The 20862-nt window shown below is 39.2% G+C and overlaps 1 protein-coding gene across 1 annotated transcript; it reads left to right on the top strand.

Moving 5' to 3' along the window:
- The first annotated feature begins 18009 nt into the window (after positions 1-18009).
- Positions 18010-20412, top strand: LOC128741863 (polypeptide N-acetylgalactosaminyltransferase 35A). The gene is made up of 4 exons (XM_053837966.1): positions 18010-18112; positions 18273-18806; positions 18862-20161; positions 20217-20412. Exons 1-4 carry the CDS (start codon positions 18090-18092, stop codon positions 20346-20348), a joined length of 1989 nt encoding a protein of 662 aa, XP_053693941.1. The 5' UTR covers positions 18010-18089; the 3' UTR covers positions 20349-20412.
- Positions 20413-20862: the final 450 nt, after the last annotated feature.

Below are 20862 nucleotides of genomic sequence, written 5' to 3'. Positions count from 1 at the left end.
TGCACAGTTCCGACATCTGTTCTGGCTTCCACGGCACCCTTGCGGATGGCAGATTTCGGACGGTAGGTATTACAAGTACTAATTTAACGAATCAAAACAAAGGCGCGTGCGGAAAATTGAACAGTAAACGTTTTGACTTTTTATACCCGGATAGGAAAAGGGGAAAACGATTGTGTCCGATATCCGCTTTGATTGAAAGGTTATAATAATTATTAGATATACTTCAACAGTAGCAATTTGATCCGAGAAGAAACCCCTGCGCAGGTGTACAAAGCAGTTTAAAATATTTCCTGCTGAAGGGTTTTAAAATGCTTCGAACAAGAGAATTGTGTGAGGATGTTATATTTTACACTCAGCATGATTTTCAAAATTTATTCAATCAATCAACAATTGGCGATAATCAGAGGATCAATCGACGTTCGTGGCGATGAAAAAAATTTGCATATAGTATAGTCACTGTGAAAACAGTCACCTGATTTTCTGTATTCCTCTCCGCTATCTCATGGATTGGTAAGGAAAGTAACAAAATCAATGAACTCAGATATTTGTATTGAACTGCAGCTTTACGAGCTGACAGATGCGAAGAACACAATGATAAATTTTCATGAAAATTACTTTTGTTTTGAGCATGAAAACTGCTTTTGAAATCCTCGAAATGACACGTGTTGCAATCATAAAAGATCTTGCAAACGAAACAGACGTGTTTTCTCTATTAAACTGTAGAAAAGGACATCCTATATCGCGGCTTTAAATACAGTAGAAAACTGGTGGCGTTGATTGAGGGCACGTGACCAACTCTGACAATTTATTCCAATCTTTCAAAATCGCACGGTTAAATAGTTATGTAGGGACTAGGCTTCAGGTGTAAAGATATTCTCACTGTCTGTTCTGCAGATGCAAATGGGGCGGATCATACGGTGAGTGCTTATGGATCAAAAGATGGCGGGTTCAATTTCCGGAAAAAGACATGCATTTTTAATTAGCTAGCTTTAATTGTATGAATTAAAGTTATTCGAAATTAAAAATATCGCGTTCGAAACATGTTTACAGCAAAATAAAAACAGGCCGCGCTTCATTTTTTAAAGATAATTTTTTTTTGGCTGCATAAAGGTTGATGAAGCGTTGATTAAACGACTGGAAAAGCAGATTGCAAAACTATTTCTCGTTCTAAAAATAGAATTGACAGCATTGCGCAAATTGGCTATTTAAAAGCGCAAAAAAGTTTCTATTAAGCTTCATTGCAGCTTCGAAAGCAGCTATTAATTAGCCTGAAGCTTGATAAGATCACCAGATTTAGATGTTTAAGAGCTGAAAAAAGGTTTTTATTTCTAAACCTAAACCATAGATCAGCCACAGGTTGAATAAAATCAGATATAAAAGCGTTTGATCAGCCTGAAATTGTTACTTGGGTAGCGTGAAGCAGTCGATAATGTCGATAACGGATAAGCTTTTGCTGTCAGCCGAATTGCGAAATTCTATGATCTGACAGTAAGTGTGCTGTGAGCCGAAAAAAAACTTGGTAGAAGTTTGTAAAGCCACTTTAATACCTTTAAGCAGCCCTAAAGTAGTTTGAAAGCTGTGAGCCTAATGAAAGTTTCCACTCTACATTTTAACACCTTTAAGCAGCCGTAAAACGGTTTGATGTTTATGGCTGTTGAGAAGCACATTGTTTAGCAGAAAAATCCGCTATTAAGCTTGTTTATCAGCTTTTGGGAGAGAACTGGTTTGAAAAACTTAAAGTAGCTTAAACATCGCTTATTTAAACACCATTTAAGTGCTTACTTTATGCAGCTTCGAGCGCCTTAAACCAACCCGTAAACAGCCATTGCTCTTGCAATTCAGCTACCGTTGTTACTTGGGTATCTGCTACACGCGATTGGTCTGTGAACGTATCCAATTGTCACACTAGATTGTGGTCGCAAATTGTTTCAGAGAACAAGTTTGCTCTTGCTCCTAGCAATGTAGTCTGTAGTGTTCATGTGTACAATAAGCCTATGTGGTCTGTTATACCGACGGTTCCTTATACAAAGCTCGCGTGGGTGCTGGTCTACGCTGCCGTGCGTTGGAATTGAAGGAATCTTATTCGTTGGGTAGTTACTGCACCGTTTTTTAAGCTGAAAACTTTGCAATTATATGCGGAGCTAAGTTTGTACTTCAGGAAGAACTGATAGGCGAGATTATCTACTTCTGTTCTAATAGCCAGGCCGTAATTAAAGCATTTTGTGCGGCTAATTCAAAATCCAACATAGTCATCGCCCACACTAAACTAGACTCAACTCAAACTAGACTCAAACACATTCAACTAGAATTAAGCGTTCCGAACGAGCGTTCTGAAAACTGCATAGGATTTTTCAACTGATTCTTATAGATTTTTGCCCGCTGAATTCAGAAATAATAATAAAAATTGTCCATCACGTCACGTTTTCGTGCAATACTTGTTGAATACTATTGAAAGTTTGTTTTAGACATAAAGTAGAAATATCCCGGATGTAATTTATATTACAAAACTAATTTTTAAATTAGAATTGTATTTATTAATCTAAACCCTTTCATGTTTTGGAAATTCGGTAAAAGTCATATATGAAACATTTGTAGAGCTGAATGCAATCTACAAACTTTCTGAATTGAGTACTCCATTTTGTATTTACGCAGTAATAATGTTGCAACTTTATTCATAGCGCAAACAAACGTTCTATTTATATAACAAGATTGAAAGGGCGTTTCTACTATAAATGGAACAAATAATGCACTACTCTATTCAGCAAAATTGTAGATTACATTCAGTTATACAAATGCTTCATGCATGTTTTTTACAGATTTTGCTTCTGTGAGGCACGGCAGTTGAATGTGCGAAAGTGAGCGAACGTGAGTACAGTAACCCTGTGTTGAAGACAAAAATAAATAGGAAAGATAAAATATTTCAGCCCAGTAGTATTTTTTCTGTGTTTTAACTTTACAAAAATAATCAAAAAAGATCTTGTTGAGGTTTTTTATGACGAATCTGTGATAATAATTTTCCACCTAATTTGTGACTTTTTCATATAAGAAGCATAATTTGCAAAAAATCTGTACGTGATGGAGGAAAAATGAAATCAGTTTTGGATTCAGCACCCCAAAAAACAAATAATTCACCTAAAATATCTCATGAATCTGAAAATTCTTTTTTTTTGCAGACGTGTGTTATTTGAACAAAAAATTGAAATTGAAATAATTAGAAAAGATACTAGACCACCAAAGTCAAGTCACCATTTTCAAGTTGGTTGGAAGAAAATTCGCATGGTTATGAAGTATTGAATCTCCGCTTCTCTAGCGAAACATCATAGACGAAACAACTTTTAAGCACGGAATCTTTCGACGATTCTCTAGTGTATCCAAATCCAAAAGTTAGCATCGATCTTCGTAGCGAGGAAGATTATTAGATAGACGCCACGGTAGATGTCTTAGAACGGAACGGACAAATCTTCGTTGAACACGTTCTTTCCTAGCTTTCCGTCGAACACAAGTTATGAGGATTTCAGATGATACAGGCGTTTTTAAGTACTGGTTGTTCTAATGCGTAATACAATGTTTTCAAGTAATGGGGATCTTTGAAGGTATAAGCGTGTAGGGCGCTATATCTCTGCATATTAGCGTTGGTAAGAGGAAATGCTTATCAACTTAGGGACTGTATTGACTCGTTTCATAATGCCTGATTTTTATTTTCAGGTATAATAAATTCAAGTTTATCACGTGGTTCCGTAAATCTGGCATGTGCATATTATTTTTCGATATAAATTAAATTACGGCTTATGACCATTTATAATATTCAATTTATAAAAAAGGTATATTTTATATCTTAATTTTCGTAATTATGACTTTACAAGAAAATTTTCGAATATCTCATATAATTGGTGATTACATGGTGAGTGTCGTTTCGTATAGCAGTTTAGCATTGTTCGTTTTCGTGCCTCACGCGTTGCATTTTTGCGACAGCGGTGGTTTTTGAAGATCATTAAATTAACTTGGGGACACTTAATAATGACGTGTTTACAAACCGGAACGTATATTGAAGCGTTTCAAACGACGCATTAGATACGTGAAATCGTTACTTAGGAATATAGCGCGCGTGACTACCATTATATATATGATAATCGAATATCAGAAACTTGATAGCTTTTGAACAACTCCCTGATAAAGTAGTCAGGGTTTTTAACCCTCTAACGGGCAACACCGTAAAAACGATGCGATCAAGCTAATGACTATTTTATCATGAAAGTACACACAAAAAACCTTACGTTCTGATTTTCATGCAAAAATAATTATCTGGAGGCAGGGCTTCGACCGATCCTTTTTACCTTTGTTATACTATAACAAAGGTTTAAAAATTGGTCGAAAAACACGAAATTGATCCGAGGCCCGGAGGGCCAACGGCCAAGTCACATATACCAATCGATAGGGTTCGATGATTTGAGCAATGTGTGTGTGTGTGTGTGTGTGTGTGTGTGTGTGTGTGTGTGTGTGTGTGTGTGTGTGTGTGTGTGTGTGTGTGTGTGTGTGTGTGTGTGTGTGTGTGTGTGTGTGTGTGTGTGTGTGTGTGTGTGTGTGTGTGTGTGTGTGTGTGTGTGTGTGTGTGTGTGTGTGTGTGTGTGTGTGTGTGTGTGTGTGTGTGTGTGTGTGTGTGTGTGTGTGTGTGTGTGTGTGTGTGTGTGTGTGTGTGTGTGTGTGTGTGTGTGTGTGTGTGTGTGTGTGTGTGTGTGTGTGTGTGTGTGTGTGTGTGTGTGTGTGTGTGTGTGTGTGTGTGTGTGTGTGTGTGTGTGTGTGTGTGTGTGTGTGTGTGTGTGTGTGTGTATGTGTGTGTGTGTGTGTGTGTATGTGTGTGTGTGTGTGTGTGTGTGTGTGTGTGTGTGTGTGTGTGTGTGTGTGTGTGTGTATGTAATGATTTTTTCTATCGCCTGTTTCTCAGAGATGGCTGAACCGAATCGTTCGCTATTACTCTTGTTTGAAAGGTATTATTGCCTAGTAGATCACTATTGAGTTGTTTCGTGATACGACGTTTCGTTTAAAAGTTATAAGCAAAAATGTGAAAACTACGTGACACGGGTTTCTCCGGAACTACATGACCGATATCAACGATCTTAGTATCAAATGAAAGCTCTTGTTAAAACTAAATTGTTCGGAAATTTTTTATTGAAAATAAACAATTAATTTAAAAGTTATGCTTAAAAAACTTGTTTTGACAAGGTAATAATTATCGCCTGTTTCTCAGAGATGGCCAAACCGATTTACGTGCTATTAGTTTCATTTGGCAGGTAATATAGCCGGATAGATCACTATTGAATGGTTTTCTGATTGGACGTTTAATTTAAAAGTTATGAGCAATCGAATACACCACACCAAAATTAACAATAATTTATAATGATTTTAACCAAGATAATTTACCTAATTTCAATTTTTTAAATATCAAACGAGAGGTTTTCACACTACGAATATATATGCAAAATTACATAAGAATTGGTTTTACCGGTCGAAAGATATTAACCCTCGAACACTCGCGCCAACTTTTATAACACGGTTACTTGCGCGCACAATAGCCCAAAACCAAAGAAAACGTGCGCACTAGAGTTTTGACTAGGAAAACTTGGTTTTAAGTTTATCGAACCTTTGGAAGAGTTTCTTAAAATTGAAAGCTCTATCGTCTGGTAGAATTTGAATTTTGATTAATCCCCCCAAAAGAGAAATAAAAAAATTATTTTCCTTCAGTTTCAATACAACACATTGATGTGTTCTGCACAGTTATAGAGCATATTATTACAATAAATTTGCCGAATACAATAACCTTATATCTCTGCAGCGTAGACAGAAAAATCTTATTTATTGTATATGAATTTGTAAAATCAATTTTGTAATTGTTGTATGACTTTTTCATGTAGTACAAAATTGTACAAATAGTAAAAATACACAACTTTGCTGAAAATACTTTGCTGGAACTTTGATTATAAAAAATACCCTAATTTTGACTCCGAATTACTCGACTACCAGCAGACGGATACATTGTAAACATTTTACATTTGCTGATAGTTTCGCTGCATACAGACACCATTTTTCCATATGAACAAACAAGAGAAAATTCCAGTTAGGGCCAAATTCTGGTACACCTCACATACTGATTGCTTCGTTTCTGTGATGGCAGTTTATGCTGATCTATTTTCCCAACAATTTAAATTATTAATGCATTGAATAATTATGACATTTTGCTCATAATAAGTTTATTGAAAAATATACGTTAGGGAAACAACGCTTTGTAACCTTATAACAATATGGGATTGGAAAACCTACACGCGTTGTACAAAATACAACAGCGTGAGTAACCGCAGGTTAATAAAAATTGATGAAAATTATTCAAGAAAACTCTATTGATTTCTATGGTTCTATAGGAGTTCTATGGATTTCTATAGTTCTCTCTATAGAATGGCATTACAGGAAATTATGTATAGTTCAAAAACCAATAAACTAGACCTTTACTAGGCAATGTATATGTTAAACAATAGGATTTCCTCTTACAACTTTCTTTTATTTGCACTTACTCAGATTAATAACAACTTACTTATCCTTACTTAGCAATTTCATGAAAAAACGATCTATCAAAATTTAAAAGTGTTCCTATTTTGTTCAAATTTTGTAAACTTATTTAATTTTCAAAAATTTTATGTAAACCAACGCACTAGGTAACGTTAAACAATAGATGAATTATAACAAAGGTTCCTTTCACCACTAGGTGGATTAAATCGGGTTTTTTCTACCGCAGTCCCACCAACGCGCATTCAAGTTCACACCGTCCGTTTAGTGATGGAATACGAACGCTATGCATAACAAAACTGGCAGTTTGCTCAGTCAAACGCCGATGGCACGCAGTAGTATGAACGGATTCTAAAGCTTTTTAACATTTTCGTTTCGATCAAGTTGCCTTTACCGTTTGGAGTAAAGAAACTGACTAAAGAAGTGACAGGTAACTCATTTTCAGTTCGTCGAAACCAAGTGCGCATGAATCTCGATGAAACCTTCTGAATCTTTTGCTCGAAAACTTGCGGAGTATCAGTCGATGAACGCGGCAGAAAATAATGTCTGCAAGCAAACGGCAACAAATATCATCGTATTATCACGAAATCGATCCGTGCTGCCTAACGAAAACACCAGGCAATCAAATTTGTATCGTACAGTTCATAAAATCGCCTAAATGTTGAGCTCGAAAAAATATTGTTCGAACTTTTGCTAGCAACATTGAACAGAGTCACGCACAACAATCATCGTTGAGCAAATCAGGTTTAATGATGACAGGAGGCCGCGAGTGACTGAGCTCCAGTGTCTTTTCTTTAATCAGATTCTTTAACAACTTGTCTTCTTCAAGAATACAATAAGTATAGATGAACTTATCGACCTCTTGGAAAATGTTTCTTTGTCTTGTGTAAGAAATGTTAGTCTAATAAGCGCTTTCAGGTTGATTTTGATAAAACCATTGAAAAAATGGCGAACAGGACTGTTTTGATTACTTTTTAAATTCTAGCCAATTGCATACGGGCGTTTATAAATATGTTGTTATGCAATCCCATAAGTGATCTTATCTTTTTAAATAAATGTTCGGACACTTAAAAGACTTTTTGCCGCAATTTGTTAAAAATTTGGTAGCTGTCAACTTCTTCATAAAATTATGGATTTTTTTTTATTAATTAAATTTTTTAATAATCTAGCGAAAATAACCGGCGCGTTCAAATTTTCTAACTTTCATGTCACAAAACATCGACAAACTGAGCGTGACATGAAAAATTTCTCATTGATTGACAACAAAGCAGCTGCTTTTATTTTCAATTTTCATTTATATCCATTTTGGAAAAGCAATGTCTGTGAATGCTTTTTCTCTTACAGCTTTTAGTCAATTTAAAAAAATTAAGACTGTGAACAGTGTATGATGTCTTGCAAGTGTCCTTCGAGGCGACAACCATAAAATCATCAACACTTGTGGTGGTTTTCTTTTAGTTTCAACCGACTCTTGGAAGTCACTATAAATACATATCGATAAGAATTACAAGTTTTAAAAGGACCTTTAGAAATATTCTTGAGAACCTTCTTTAGTGTGGGCCTCCCCAGATTTATAAGGGTTTTATGGCTGTTTTATCGCAGATTTGTAGAATGGCAAGTTTTATATTCGGTTTTAAGGAGCAAATGCTGGAAACCTCTTCAAGTGCATCTTAAAATTGAATTTGTTACTTGGGCTGTTTAGGGTTTTAGCCTAACTTTATGTTTTTGGCACAATGTCACCCCCTAGAAGGGGTCAGATTGTGCCAAAGTTCATGCACTTCCAGTAAAATTAAGTTTCATTGTAACTAAACCATCTCTACGGTAGTTGCTAATTGAACAATTTAGTATATATTGACAGGTTTGAAATCAACTTAGTTCCTAAATTGTGTGTATACTGAGCTAAAGAACAAAAATATATGCATTTTGGCACAATCTCGCCTGGATGACGGTATTTACTTTTAACCCAATCTTTTCTGCTTCGTGCTGTAGTCGCTTTAGGGAAGATAGCTAGTATAATCATATTCAAACATTTTTACTCATGGGCGCTTCCTGTGTTAATCAATTTATTTCACCTTTACTGACAGAGACTTGATGACTAGTAAATTAATTCAACAAATTGTTCTGTGACTTTTAGGTCCAAACCCGTTAGTCACTTAGTTTACCTATCATAAAAGCATTACTCACTTATGCACAGTTGCTAACAGAGGTGCTTGAATAACTAACATATAAACTTTCATATTAGATATATCAATTACTAATAACATTAGGGTACCTAATTTTACGAACTCAAATTTCGGTATCTGTTTAATATTGTTACTAAATTATAATTATTTGGAAATGAATATTTCAACACTAGTAAGAATAAGTAAATATAACTTCTAAATGGAAGTACTAAATTTCAAGTCACTTCATATAACTAATAGGACAGAAAGTATTACGATTTATGAGATTATCTATTGAATTACCTGTATCAGCGTGATAACGGGAGAAAGTCGTAAATCGGTAACTTTTGCTGCGAGTTAATAGTGAATGTTCTTTAATAAGTTATTAAGAAACAGCAAATCCACGTGTTTATCAATGCTTTTCTTGGAACACATGGTAGTAATTGATTTCATCAAAACAGTTTATATTACACTTAGTTTTTATTGCACCTGTTTCAATCACACGATCGACTTTTGTCTCTGTCTCTGTTTTAACGCTAAATCAAATTAAAAATTTAGTTTCTTCACATAATCTTCATCATTGCACTAGCCATTAAAGTAAACGCACTAACGCCGAAATGTATAACCGTCCCGACTGTGCTCCGCCAAGCAATTGAAACGGGCAAGGAAGTTGACACTCTACCGAAGTCCTTCTGACCATTGCACCGTGATCCGTTGCACGCCTTTTTGCTATCGCGCCCACTTCTCACACAGGAAAAGCATCGCGAGACCACTAGACCAACAGCTCAGCATTATTGGTGTCAAACGTATTGCACCAATCGCACGCATATCCTACTTCATTATCCTGTTCCTTTTCCGCGCGCTTTCATCGTTTGACTCGAGCGTGCAAAGTGTTGGTAGCGAACGGCTGCGTATCGCGCATATTCCACCCAGCTGGGAAAAGTAGGTGTGGTTTGGTCTTCTCGCAATCAACGTTGACTTTTCGCCCCTTGGTGATGTAGTTTAAAATAACAAGAGCACACTGCAGCACCGGTGAATCGTTCAGTGAGAACGAGTGAGATGGTGCGAGCTCAAAGCGCCCTGATCTGCGTACGGTTGCTAGCCGTGGCCTGGCCTGGGTTGATATTATGACGGCAGGACGATGGATGCTCATTTCAACATGCTGCTAGTCTATCTAATGATTAAACATCAGTGCATTATGTTGCAGGCGGTTTTTACAAATAAAATGTTTGTTATAAATTTGTTTGAATATTTGAATATTAAAATTGTCACATTTATACTAATTTATCTATTTTTTGTATAATGCCTAGATATCATATGGGATCCGTATTATGTGCATCCCTATTTTTTCATTTCCTAGCGCAGTGGAATCAGAAGTAGTAACTAGTAAGTGTTGGGCGATGTTCAGTCCAACACCTACAATGGCGATTGGTGTTGAGAGAGCTAATCAGCCAGTGAGAGCGTGAGCTACAGCGAACATCAAGGGTAAACATGACCATGACATGTTGTCCTTTATCTATGAGCTGCTTTTATCAAGCTCCTCCTCTTTTGGGCTCGCGATTAAATATTCGCACTGCTTGTAATATCATTCGTTATTGATGCCACTTGCAATTATTTTGAGATAACACATGGTTGATTCTTTAAAGTGGAGATTATAAAACGGATTTCAAAAAATCGTTTCCGTTCCTAATCAAATGTAAAAAAATCACATAAAACCTAAATTTATTTAAATATCATGCTGAAATTATTTAGTCGCCATTACATCCTCCCGCTACAATACGCTTATGGCTTACGCTAACGCGTTTTACAGTCTTGCATACCAGAATTAAAGTGTATTTCCTAAGAAAAGTCCAATAATTTTTTTTTGTTTTGCTTTTTAATATTCTTATTTTTACAGTGGCCAGTGGGTATCGAAAATATTCCAAAGATTATCCGCAGGTATGTCAAAAACTTCTTTGACTGAAAAACTTTTTGATCACTGATATTTACCTCACAGCTGGCTTCGGGATAGAACACTGACCTAACAAGCCAGCCGTCGTATAATCGAATCACGACTGGGAGAGTCTGCAACAGTGAATATGACCGTAGTAATAGTACCGCAATTGTGTCGGAATCTTACAGCTGGCTGAGAAGTCTGTCGAACAAAAACAGAAGGTTAAGTTTTTTGAATCGGACATATCTTTTGTATTGAGCATCAAACTGCTTTTCAAATATCAAAAATCAATGACGTGTGTTTGAAATCCGCGATAAACAGTGCTCTGGAGCTAGCCCGACGAACACGAAGAGGTTCTAGATCGATCAATTGACAGCGGCTTTCATAGCTGGGAAGACGGAACGGGCAATTTGGCAATTGTCACAAAGCGAATCTAAGAAATCGACGCTGAACGGACTCGATTCTTTCAGTGCTGTGGTTGTAGTTAGGATTCCAAACAGACGAACAGTATTCCAGAGCTGACCGCATCAGCGAACAGTATTGCGATTTGAGGCAGTATATGCTGAGCACTTCTTCGGGTTCACTATTATACAGTTCATGTAGAACCAAGTGGCAAAGGCCTCAAGTTGATTTTGAAGAAAGTGACAGTCGTCAGTCGAGGGGATCCGGATGTACATTTTAAGATCATCTGCATACGAGAGTCGTGGGCCCTTAATGACCAAATTAAAGCAGAAAAATCAGAGGACCTAGATGGCTTCTTTGAGGTATGCCTGATGAGGCTGGATAGCTATCGGATCGACAATCTCCAACGGAAACCACCAGTTGTCGATCAGTGAGATCCGAGCGAAACCATTGCAAAAGGTTTCCGCTAACACCCAGTCTATGTAGTTTTGCAATTGTGATGGCGTGGTTTATCTTGACAAAGGCTACCGACAGGTCGGTGTACAAAACATGTGTTTGAGCTCGTTGTGCCATACCCTCCGTTATGTATGATGTAATACACAGCAGATTAGTAGTGGTAGAACGCTGGAACGTGAAGCCATGTTGATCAGCACTTAGATATTGCTTCAGTGGGAAAGCAGAGGTTCCATGACCACCAGCTCGAATAGTTTCGAGACTGCGCTCAACGATGTGATGCCTCGATATTTGTCTATATCTCCTTTACTTCCTTTTTTGTATACAGGGAACATATGTGCAAATTTCCAACACGACGGGAAAATCCCACTGGAAATGGACATTTGAAATAAACGAAGCAACGGTGTCAGCAAGCAGTCTATGTGTCTCTACAGGAATACGGAAGGTACTCCATCGGGTGCAGGATTGAAGGACAACTTGAGCATGGTCGCAGCCTTCGAAATCATCTCGACATTGATGTCGATGGCACCCAGCGTTTGACCATATATTGGAAGTGTTGTTGGCTGCTAGGGCAACACGGTCCGCGCTCAATACCTCATTGGAGAAAACACTTGCAAACTTCTTGGAAAAAAAACGGCAAGTATCCTGAGGAGTGGCAGCAACTTCTCCGTAAGTATTCCATTGATGATGGGAGCCCGGACTCGTTGCTCGTTTACGTAATTCCAGAAAGACTTCGGGTGATGCTTCAATCTTCGTTGAATACTGCGTTAAAACCGCGAAAAGCATAGGCGACTGACTTGCCTGTATAAATTGTTTATCCTCGTATAGTGGAGTTTTAGTGAAAGCGTACGAAATTTCGTGAATAGTTTTAATGCTGCCCTTTTGTATGACTTCAGCCTGCGTAGCTCATTCGTGTGCCAAGAGGGATGAGATGTACTGCGGAGACTACTTTTCGGTACATGTCGATCGATAGCATATATCAGGACATGGGTGAAGGTCTGCGCAGCGGCTTCGACGTCGTTGGGATCTAGTGTGTTTGCCCAGTCAATACTAGACAGTCATTGATGCTTTGTTGATTAACTTTACGGAAAATATATGAGATAGCAGCTGGACATTCATCGTAGCCCTGAAGGAGTTTATCTTCTATACAGACGATCAGGGCAGGATGGTGTGGAACTCTCTTGATTAACAGACATGGAGCCGCTGAGACGAATGGGGCCTTGTCCTGTGAGCTCACGAAGCAGAGGTCTAACGAACGGTTGTTCTCGTTGACGACATGATTAACTTGATGAAGCATTGCAGCACTATAGTTGTCAAGAAGATTAATTGCACTGGCATGGATCGTAGAGTTTTCAGAATCAGGGTAGAGGAAACCGCTATGGGCAGGTTTCCACGAAATATCTGGCAAATTGAAGTCGCCCAAAGTAACTATCTCGTCGAGCGGCGTAGCGTCCCTCATAACTGAGTAAACTGACTGGCAGTGAGTGTCAATTAGATCGTTGTCCCGGACACGATCAGGTGGGATGTATAAGATACACAAAACGAGGAAGAGATCACTCAGATTGATGGCCGTCCAAACCTGTTCTACGCAGTTCCATGAGTCCTTCTCAATTGCTCTTGCTTTCAATCTACGTCGAAAAGCGTCGACGCCACCACCAGTGCGGCTGTTAGGGTTTCGATCACAACGGAAACCTTCGTAATCGGATCCAAAAACTTGCCTGGAAATCGTCTGAGAGCTAAGTCACGTTTCGCAAATGATAATGATATCATAGCAGCAACACGATACGACTAGTCGGTAGTCTTCAGTATCGGAGTTCATTCCACCGGCGTTTTGATAGAAGACTAGGACATCTTGCTTGCGACTAGGGATCGGAGTACCATTTTCCTCGACAATTACGACTGTGTCGGAAGAATGCTGTCCATTAGCGGAGCTGGAGGAGGGTTATCCTCGCGTCAGTAGAAGGCCGGGCCGAGACGGAGCTGTCTACGCTGACATAAACGTTGTCCGCAATGCTGTCAATTGGATTGACATCAGACAGCGAAGGAACTGATTCTCGAGTATACTTGCCAGAGGAAGCAAGTTGGAAGACTCCTGATCCACATCTAGCCACAGTTCCGGGACGACTTAGTTGAATACTGGCGGGAAGCGGCAGGACTGGGTTAGAGGAACCAGGAGCTTCCAAAATGTAATCTGATGAGCGTCCCGGAGATGAACAAGGGTAACTCAGGCGGTGAAACGGGTGTTTAGCATCGATGAAGTTGTTTGGTTGCGGGTGAGAAGTGCACGGTAAACCATCGTCGCAAGAATCGTTACTTCGAACGGGCAAACTTTCAAAAAGCGAAGATGTACTGGCATTATGCTGGTACTTGCCCAAGGAAGCAAGTTGGAAACCCCCAATTGGTTCTGTAGTACTGCTAAGAGCATTTAGAAATGTGCCACTGCATTTTGGCGATAGCGGCGCACTCTGTGGTCGTATAGTAGGGGTACCGGGGGTAATAACACAGAACAGAAGTGGAAGTTAAAATCCAAACACGAACATGCTACTTTCTGCAGATACTAGCGAACCTGGCGATGGCGAGTGACTTTTTTCCACGAGAACACCCGAACGCTTGCGAATGCACTCGAAAGCATATGAAAGCTGCTATAGGTCGCGAGTGTTCTGCTTATATTGCTGTTATTCGCTTCTGTGCGAAAACCTTCCCAAAAAAAAAGCAAAAAAGACGGTTACCAGTTTTGATCGCCGAATCGTTCGGACTTCCACTTCTGTTCTGTGGTAATAAGCACCGTCGAGGCTAAATGCACTCCCTTCGTTTCTAAGCTAACACGCATTTTAAAAACAAAAAAGTAATCCTGCCAGGTAAGTATAGGTACCAACAGTCTTGAAATTGATACCGTGTAGTTTCCTTAGACAACAAGATGGATCGGGTTAGGCATCCTGGAGTCAATCTTTAAGGACTAGAGAGGATCTAAGATAAAATATAACAATATGGGTATTAAAGTTCCTGCAATTGATCCGGTAGGTCATTTTTTGACATTTCAAATTGTTCTGATTGATAAAGCAGATACATATTACTTTTCCATTGCTAAGATAATTTGCTATATTTTCATAAAAAATATGTTTATTCCATGTTATTTGTTCCAAGAGGGAGGAATTATTAAAAAAAAGCTATATCCGAGAAAACAAGAAAATGTCCATAGCGCACGCAGGGAAAATTGGCGATTTAGATTTTTCCAAACAGTCTACCAGCTATAAACTAAGCACATTTATATTGTTTTATGTAAATCTGAGATTTTTTGGTCCAAACTGTGCAATTATTTAAAAATCTCCTTATCGCACTAGCATTATACACGACGGTCTTGCGCCGTTCGTTGTGGGCGGTTTTACCCCCAAATGACCGATTTACACATTTCACTATTTATTTCAACAAAACTGCATGAACAGTTACCTAATTTAGGTACTGTCGGATGAAGACAGGATCAGAGAAGCGATGTGGGTTGGATTTACTGAAAGTTTTAACGTTTTGAATAAAATAAACCCTAAGTTCTGCGGGAACAAAGTTATAAAAAACGAAACGATTATAACGAAAAATCTATTTTTATTTATTTCTCCGATAGTTTATACGATATTGCTGTACAAGGTATTGTAAAATATTGCGTACGCATTCAGTAATATGACTGTCATCAACATTTAACACCAATTTGAGCAAGGCCCTGTAAAACCATGGTGGGCGGTTTTACCCCGGCGGGCGTTGTTACCCCGTTTACCCTTAAATCGATGTTTGCTTTGACTGTTGTGTCAATTTGGCCATTTTATCTGATAAAAAAAAAACAAAGCCTAGGTGTTACATTCCATTATCGAAACTTGACCTTCTGTTTTTTTATACGATAGACTTCACAGCCAAGTGCAGAACAATTGCAGGGCCAGTTGCTACGATCCTATTGACTCTAACAGCCTCCCCCAGCCGAGATTCGAACATACGACGACTGACTTATTAAGCCAGCGTCATACCTCGGAGCCAACTGAGAGGCCTAAATTTATCTGATAAGGAAACGTAAATAGTAACAAAAATATGTTTTCTGTAAATAACCTATAACGTGCTATAACCTTTTGCTTCGTTTCGCTAACGCTTTTGAACTAAACTGACAATATTAATCGAAGGAAAATGTTATAATACGAATAATTATGGTTCGAGCTACACAATTCTGATTAAACGTCAGGAGTTTTGATATTCAATTCATTACTTTAGTTTTAATCAGGAACATTTTTGTGTAAGTTCGGGGCAATATGCACCCCGAAACGCGGAGCAGAATGCACCCTCAGCAAACATGCTTTATTCACTTTGCTTCTTTCTTTTTCACAAAGGTTTTTTACCCAATAGCTCCTGAAACTTTTACCTAATATTCATGAAATTATTCTCAGTATATAAGATTAGTGTTGGCTTTAAGCTATAGCATAAAGGAAAAACCACGATTTCCTTAAACGGTGCATATTACCCCAGGCTACTCCATAAGCAAAATTTTGGCAGCGTTTTGTTATTTGTAAACAGTTCGGCTCAGTATATTTTTTGCGCAGTTCAGCTAACGTGGTTCCGAGATATTCATCATGCAGGAGGAGGAAAGAAAAATAATTGTGGACAGTCACCTGCCTGGGTGTTCTGCACTTAGTGCACCTATTTTTTTATTATATAGAGTGGGTTTAACCTTAGATTATTAAAGGAAGTAGATACGCCATTCTTCGCAGATTCAATCGTCAGTAAAGTGGCTCCTGACGGCAACAGGGTGTACTAACCTGTCATAGTATTCGTAGAGCATTTTCATAAGCACGCGTTTGGCTATATCATCTGTCACTAACACTTGTCTAAAATTAAAAAAGAAGAAAACCGTGTTCGAAAACAGACACTGAGGAAGCCTGCAAATCGTAGGCGAAATACGTATCTGTCGTGAATAAAATATACATAGTAGAATTAAATTGGATAAGTTTTCTTCTTTTTTAATTTTAGGTTTCGAATTCTACTAAGACGCTCCAAAAACTTCAGACTAACACTTGTGTAAAATGAGAAGGCGATACAAAAACCCAGAGGGTGATTCACCACCTGCACCAATTTTGTTATTAACTGTACCACCTGGGCCAAATAAAACTCGAAAATATCATGTATGGGGCATTTATATAGCTAATTATTATCCATATGATACTTACTTACTACTTACTTACTTAATCAGCTCCCAGGCCGTGGTTTCCTCTGCTGTACGAAGAAGTCGTCTCCATTCTACTCGGTCCATGGCCGCAATTCGCCAGCCACGTAGTCTACGTAGGGTCCGCAGGTCGCCTTCCACTAGATTGATCCATCTTGCTCGCTGCGCGCCCCGGCGTCTCGTTCCAGTCCAGTCGTCCATGCCTAGCCCATCGCAGGCGACCAATTTTTGCGGTGCGAGCGATGGGTGGTTCCCTAAGCAGCTGGTGAAATTCATGGTTCATTCGCCTCCTCCACGTTCCGTCTTCCATTTGCATTCCGCCGTAGATGGTGCGCAACACCTTCCGTTCGAAAACACTAAGGGCGCGTTGGTCCTCCACGAGCATAGTCCATGTCTCATGGCCGTAAAGGACTACCGGTCTAATCAGCGTCTTGTAGATTGTTAACTTCGTGCGGTGGCGAATTTTTTTCGATCGCAGCGTCCTACGGAGTCCAAAATAGGCACGATTTCCTGCCATAATGCGTCTTTGTATTTCTCTGCTGGTGTCGTTGTCTGCGGTAACCAGTGAGCCCAGGTACAAGAACTCTTCTACCACCTCGATTTCATCACCGTCTAAGTGAATCCGGGGAGGGAGGTCAGCATTCACTTCTCTAGAACCTCTTCCTTTCATGTATTTTGTTTTCGATACATTAATGACAAGTCCAATCCTTTTGGCTTCAGCTTTCAGTCCGATGTACGTTTCCGCAAAATCGGAGTGAAAAGTGTATGCCAAGCCTGGGGGAGACTGATTAAAAAGTGCAAGGAAACTCTGAAGGCTGCCGAAAAACTGTAAACCATGCGTTAGAATGGAATCCTTGATCGTCAATTTTGAATCAAGTTGTCGCACATATGTTTCTAAAGGTGCGTTTAGATTGGCAACATGTGGCATGCAACTTTTTGCAAAGTGTTGCCCGATGTTTCCAAGCAACATAGCAACGTATAACAAATATTCAGGTGGCAACAGAAGCAGCATTGAGTAACAACTAGCAGCATGTCGCATACCAAATGTTGCATTTCACATGTTACCGAAAGATTGCCCAGTTTAAACGCACCTTATAAGGAAAATGTGGTACGTTAATCGATCGTCGGTAACCAGCTTGGAATTTTAATAACAAAAAATTATGGCAGCACTGTTTGAGTAGCTTTCAGTTTGGCGTTTCGCGTTTGTGGTGAAAAGAGGTGAAAAGGTGTGAATATTATTTGCAAACACATGACGTTTTTCACCTTCACTTTTTGCATTGAACGCTTTTCATATCAATGAAAAACATGAAAACTGGCGTAAGCATGTCGCCGTCGCGACATCGTTAAGTTTTTCATTCTTATTTAGTTATTTAGTTTATTGTTACGCCTTCGAATGTCTAAAGATAATTCCAAAAGGTAAGTACACAATGCAATATGTAGTGCCCGTAGTGCCTTACTTTTTGTTGCTACTTTAGAAAGTGAAAGTGATATTTGCTGGTGTGACGAAACGATAACCATTTGCCCTTTCGTCTATCGACTTGATAATTAAATTTGTGCACCTGTTGCAAATTTTCAGAATCTCAAAAATGGTGAGCAAGTCGTTCGTATGGGGAATCGTCGTGGCCTCTTTGACTTGGTCGATCAGTTTGTATCTTTACTGGAGTCTGAATAGTGGAACCAGCTCTGCAGCTTCCGTATTTGAAACATCCACAGGAACAAGCGTTGGTCATTTGAACGACGATAAGCAGATGCCTGTGGTAGGTCCAGTAGAACAAAAACGCAAAGCAAAGCCAATTCAATGGCAGAGCGCCAATCGAAATCAATTGGGTCCTTTGGTGCAAGACGTGAAAAAGTCACATGAAAAAAGTAACAGCTTTTTCAAAGATAAGTTAGATCGCTTTAAGAAAGAGCAAACATACCGGAAGGTCAGCCATAAACTGATTGAGGAACTGCAACCTATTTTTCCGAATGGAACCGATGAATTCGGAATGGTACGAAATTCGGAAGAACAATTTATCCGGGATGTCGGTTATAGAAGGCATGCATTTAATGTTCTGGTAAGCAATAAAATTGGACCGTTTCGACCGGTTCCTGACACGAGACATCGTTTGTAAGTATTATTTATGATTTTGCCACACTATCTTTAAAATAAAATACTTCTACAGATGCCATGAACAGAACTATGACAAGGTGCTTCCGTCAGCATCGATAATAATGTGCTTCTACAATGAACACCTGGAGACACTGGTTCGATCGGTTACTTCAGTGCTGCGACGGACACCGTCTTATCTGCTGCACGAGATCATTTTAGTTGACGATTGTAGTGATTTTGACGAGCTCACAATGGAACTTCCGAAGCAGCTAAAAGGTCTCAAAAGTTCTAAAATAAGACTGATTCAGAACCCGGAAAGGGAAGGTCTAATGCGATCTCGCGTGTATGGCTCTCGAAACGCTACCGGTGACGTATTGATTTTTCTAGATAGCCATATCGAAGTGAATGAAGATTGGATAGAACCATTGCTGCAGCGGATAAAAATTAATTCAACAATACTCGCAATGCCGGTAATAGATATTATCAATTCGGACACCTTCGAATATACAGCCAGTCCACTGGTCAGAGGCGGTTTTAATTGGGGATTACATTTTAAGTGGGACAACCTTCCAAAAGGAATGTTGGCAAAGGAGAGTGATTTCGTTGGACCGTTTCAATCTCCAACTATGGCCGGTGGACTATTTGCAATAGATAGGAAATATTTCAAGAGTTTGGGTGAATATGACATGGGAATGGATATTTGGGGAGGAGAGAACTTAGAAATATCATTCCGAGCTTGGCAATGCGGTGGATCTATTGAGTTGCTTCCTTGCTCAAGGATTGGACACGTGTTCCGCAAGAGACGTCCATATGGATCCCCTGATGGAACCGATACCATGATTCGAAATTCTCTTCGATTGGCGCTCGTTTGGATGGATGATTATATAAAGTACTTTTATAAAAATCAACCGCAAGCAAAACGCGTTGACGCTGGTGACATTTCCGAAAGACAAGAATTAAGAAAACATTTGCAGTGCAAGCCGTTCGAGTGGTACCTGAAAAATATTTACCCTCAGTTGAGGCTTCCGGGCGAGAAAACAACCGACAGCAATGTGTCGCAGCCAAAGTTTCAACCATGGCATTCAAGGAAACGAAACTACGTCAGTAGCTTCCAGATACGGCTTGCAAATTCCAGTCTCTGTATAACAACCGAAAGCGCCAAAGAAAAAAGCCTATGGAAGAAGGGTTCAAAGCTAGTACTGCAATCCTGCTTGAGGGTTAAGACTCAGATGTGGTACGAAACCGAGAAAGCCGAACTGGTTCTTGGTCAGCTGCTTTGCCTAGAGGCCCCTTCGAGCGCTACTAAGGGTACGCCGATTTTGAATAAATGTCATGAAATGGGCGGCGATCAGGCCTGGAAACATCGCAAAACGGTAATATTTTACGTTCTATATTTTGTGCTGCAACTAACTTTGTCGAAATTTTCAGAAAGGAACTCCTATCTATAATGTAGCTTCAGGCAGTTGTCTTGCAGTAAAGGACATTCACAAAGGGACTCTGGTCTCTTTAGATTTGTGCGTGAATACTCCACGAAGTACGTGGGATCTAGTGGTATCCTAGAAAATAATTCCATTTTCTTCCAAGTGAAACGATGCTCGAATAGTTATAATAAAACTCGTTTATTTTTTACCGACTATTGACTATTCACTGTGCAACTTCAGTTACTTAGACCTTGACAAACGGCATTATGTGAATTTATTTTGATTGATAAATGCGCAATCTGTTTCTAGTGCGATAACACGTGTCGTCCCTTCAAAATACGTCTCATAATAATGCGCCGCCCTTCTGGAGTAGACATCCGCTTTAACCATCCGTGCACACGAACACGTTTAGTTTCTTTAGCTCTCGGAAACTGATTCCTGATCACCGTTCGAGAAGATAAAGTGGACCAAGCTCCGCCTGCCGCTATGCTATTGCTTAGAGCTCCGGCAAGAGGGGTTACCGTAGCATTCTGTAGCACAGGAGATAAAAGCAATCTACAACGAAACGTGTATTTTAACTGTAACTAAATTCTGTTCAAAACCAAATACTTACTGAAAAGATCTAACTAGCGCCATAATAATAATCAATACGC

Source organism: Sabethes cyaneus, chromosome 3 (assembly GCF_943734655.1).
Source record: "Sabethes cyaneus chromosome 3, idSabCyanKW18_F2, whole genome shotgun sequence".
Lineage (NCBI taxonomy): Eukaryota > Metazoa > Arthropoda > Insecta > Diptera > Culicidae > Sabethes > Sabethes cyaneus.
Note: the sequence above shows the minus strand (reverse complement) of the source record. Positions and strands in the feature narration are given on the sequence as shown.

Coding starts and splice junctions, on each gene's coding strand:
- LOC128741863 (XM_053837966.1), top strand. CDS start 18,090: ATGTCTAAAGATAATTCCAAAAG. Junction 18,113..18,272: donor TCTAAAGATAATTCCAAAAG/GTAAGTACACAA, acceptor GCAAATTTTCAG/AATCTCAAAAATGGTGAGCA. Junction 18,807..18,861: donor CCTGACACGAGACATCGTTT/GTAAGTATTATT, acceptor ATACTTCTACAG/ATGCCATGAACAGAACTATG.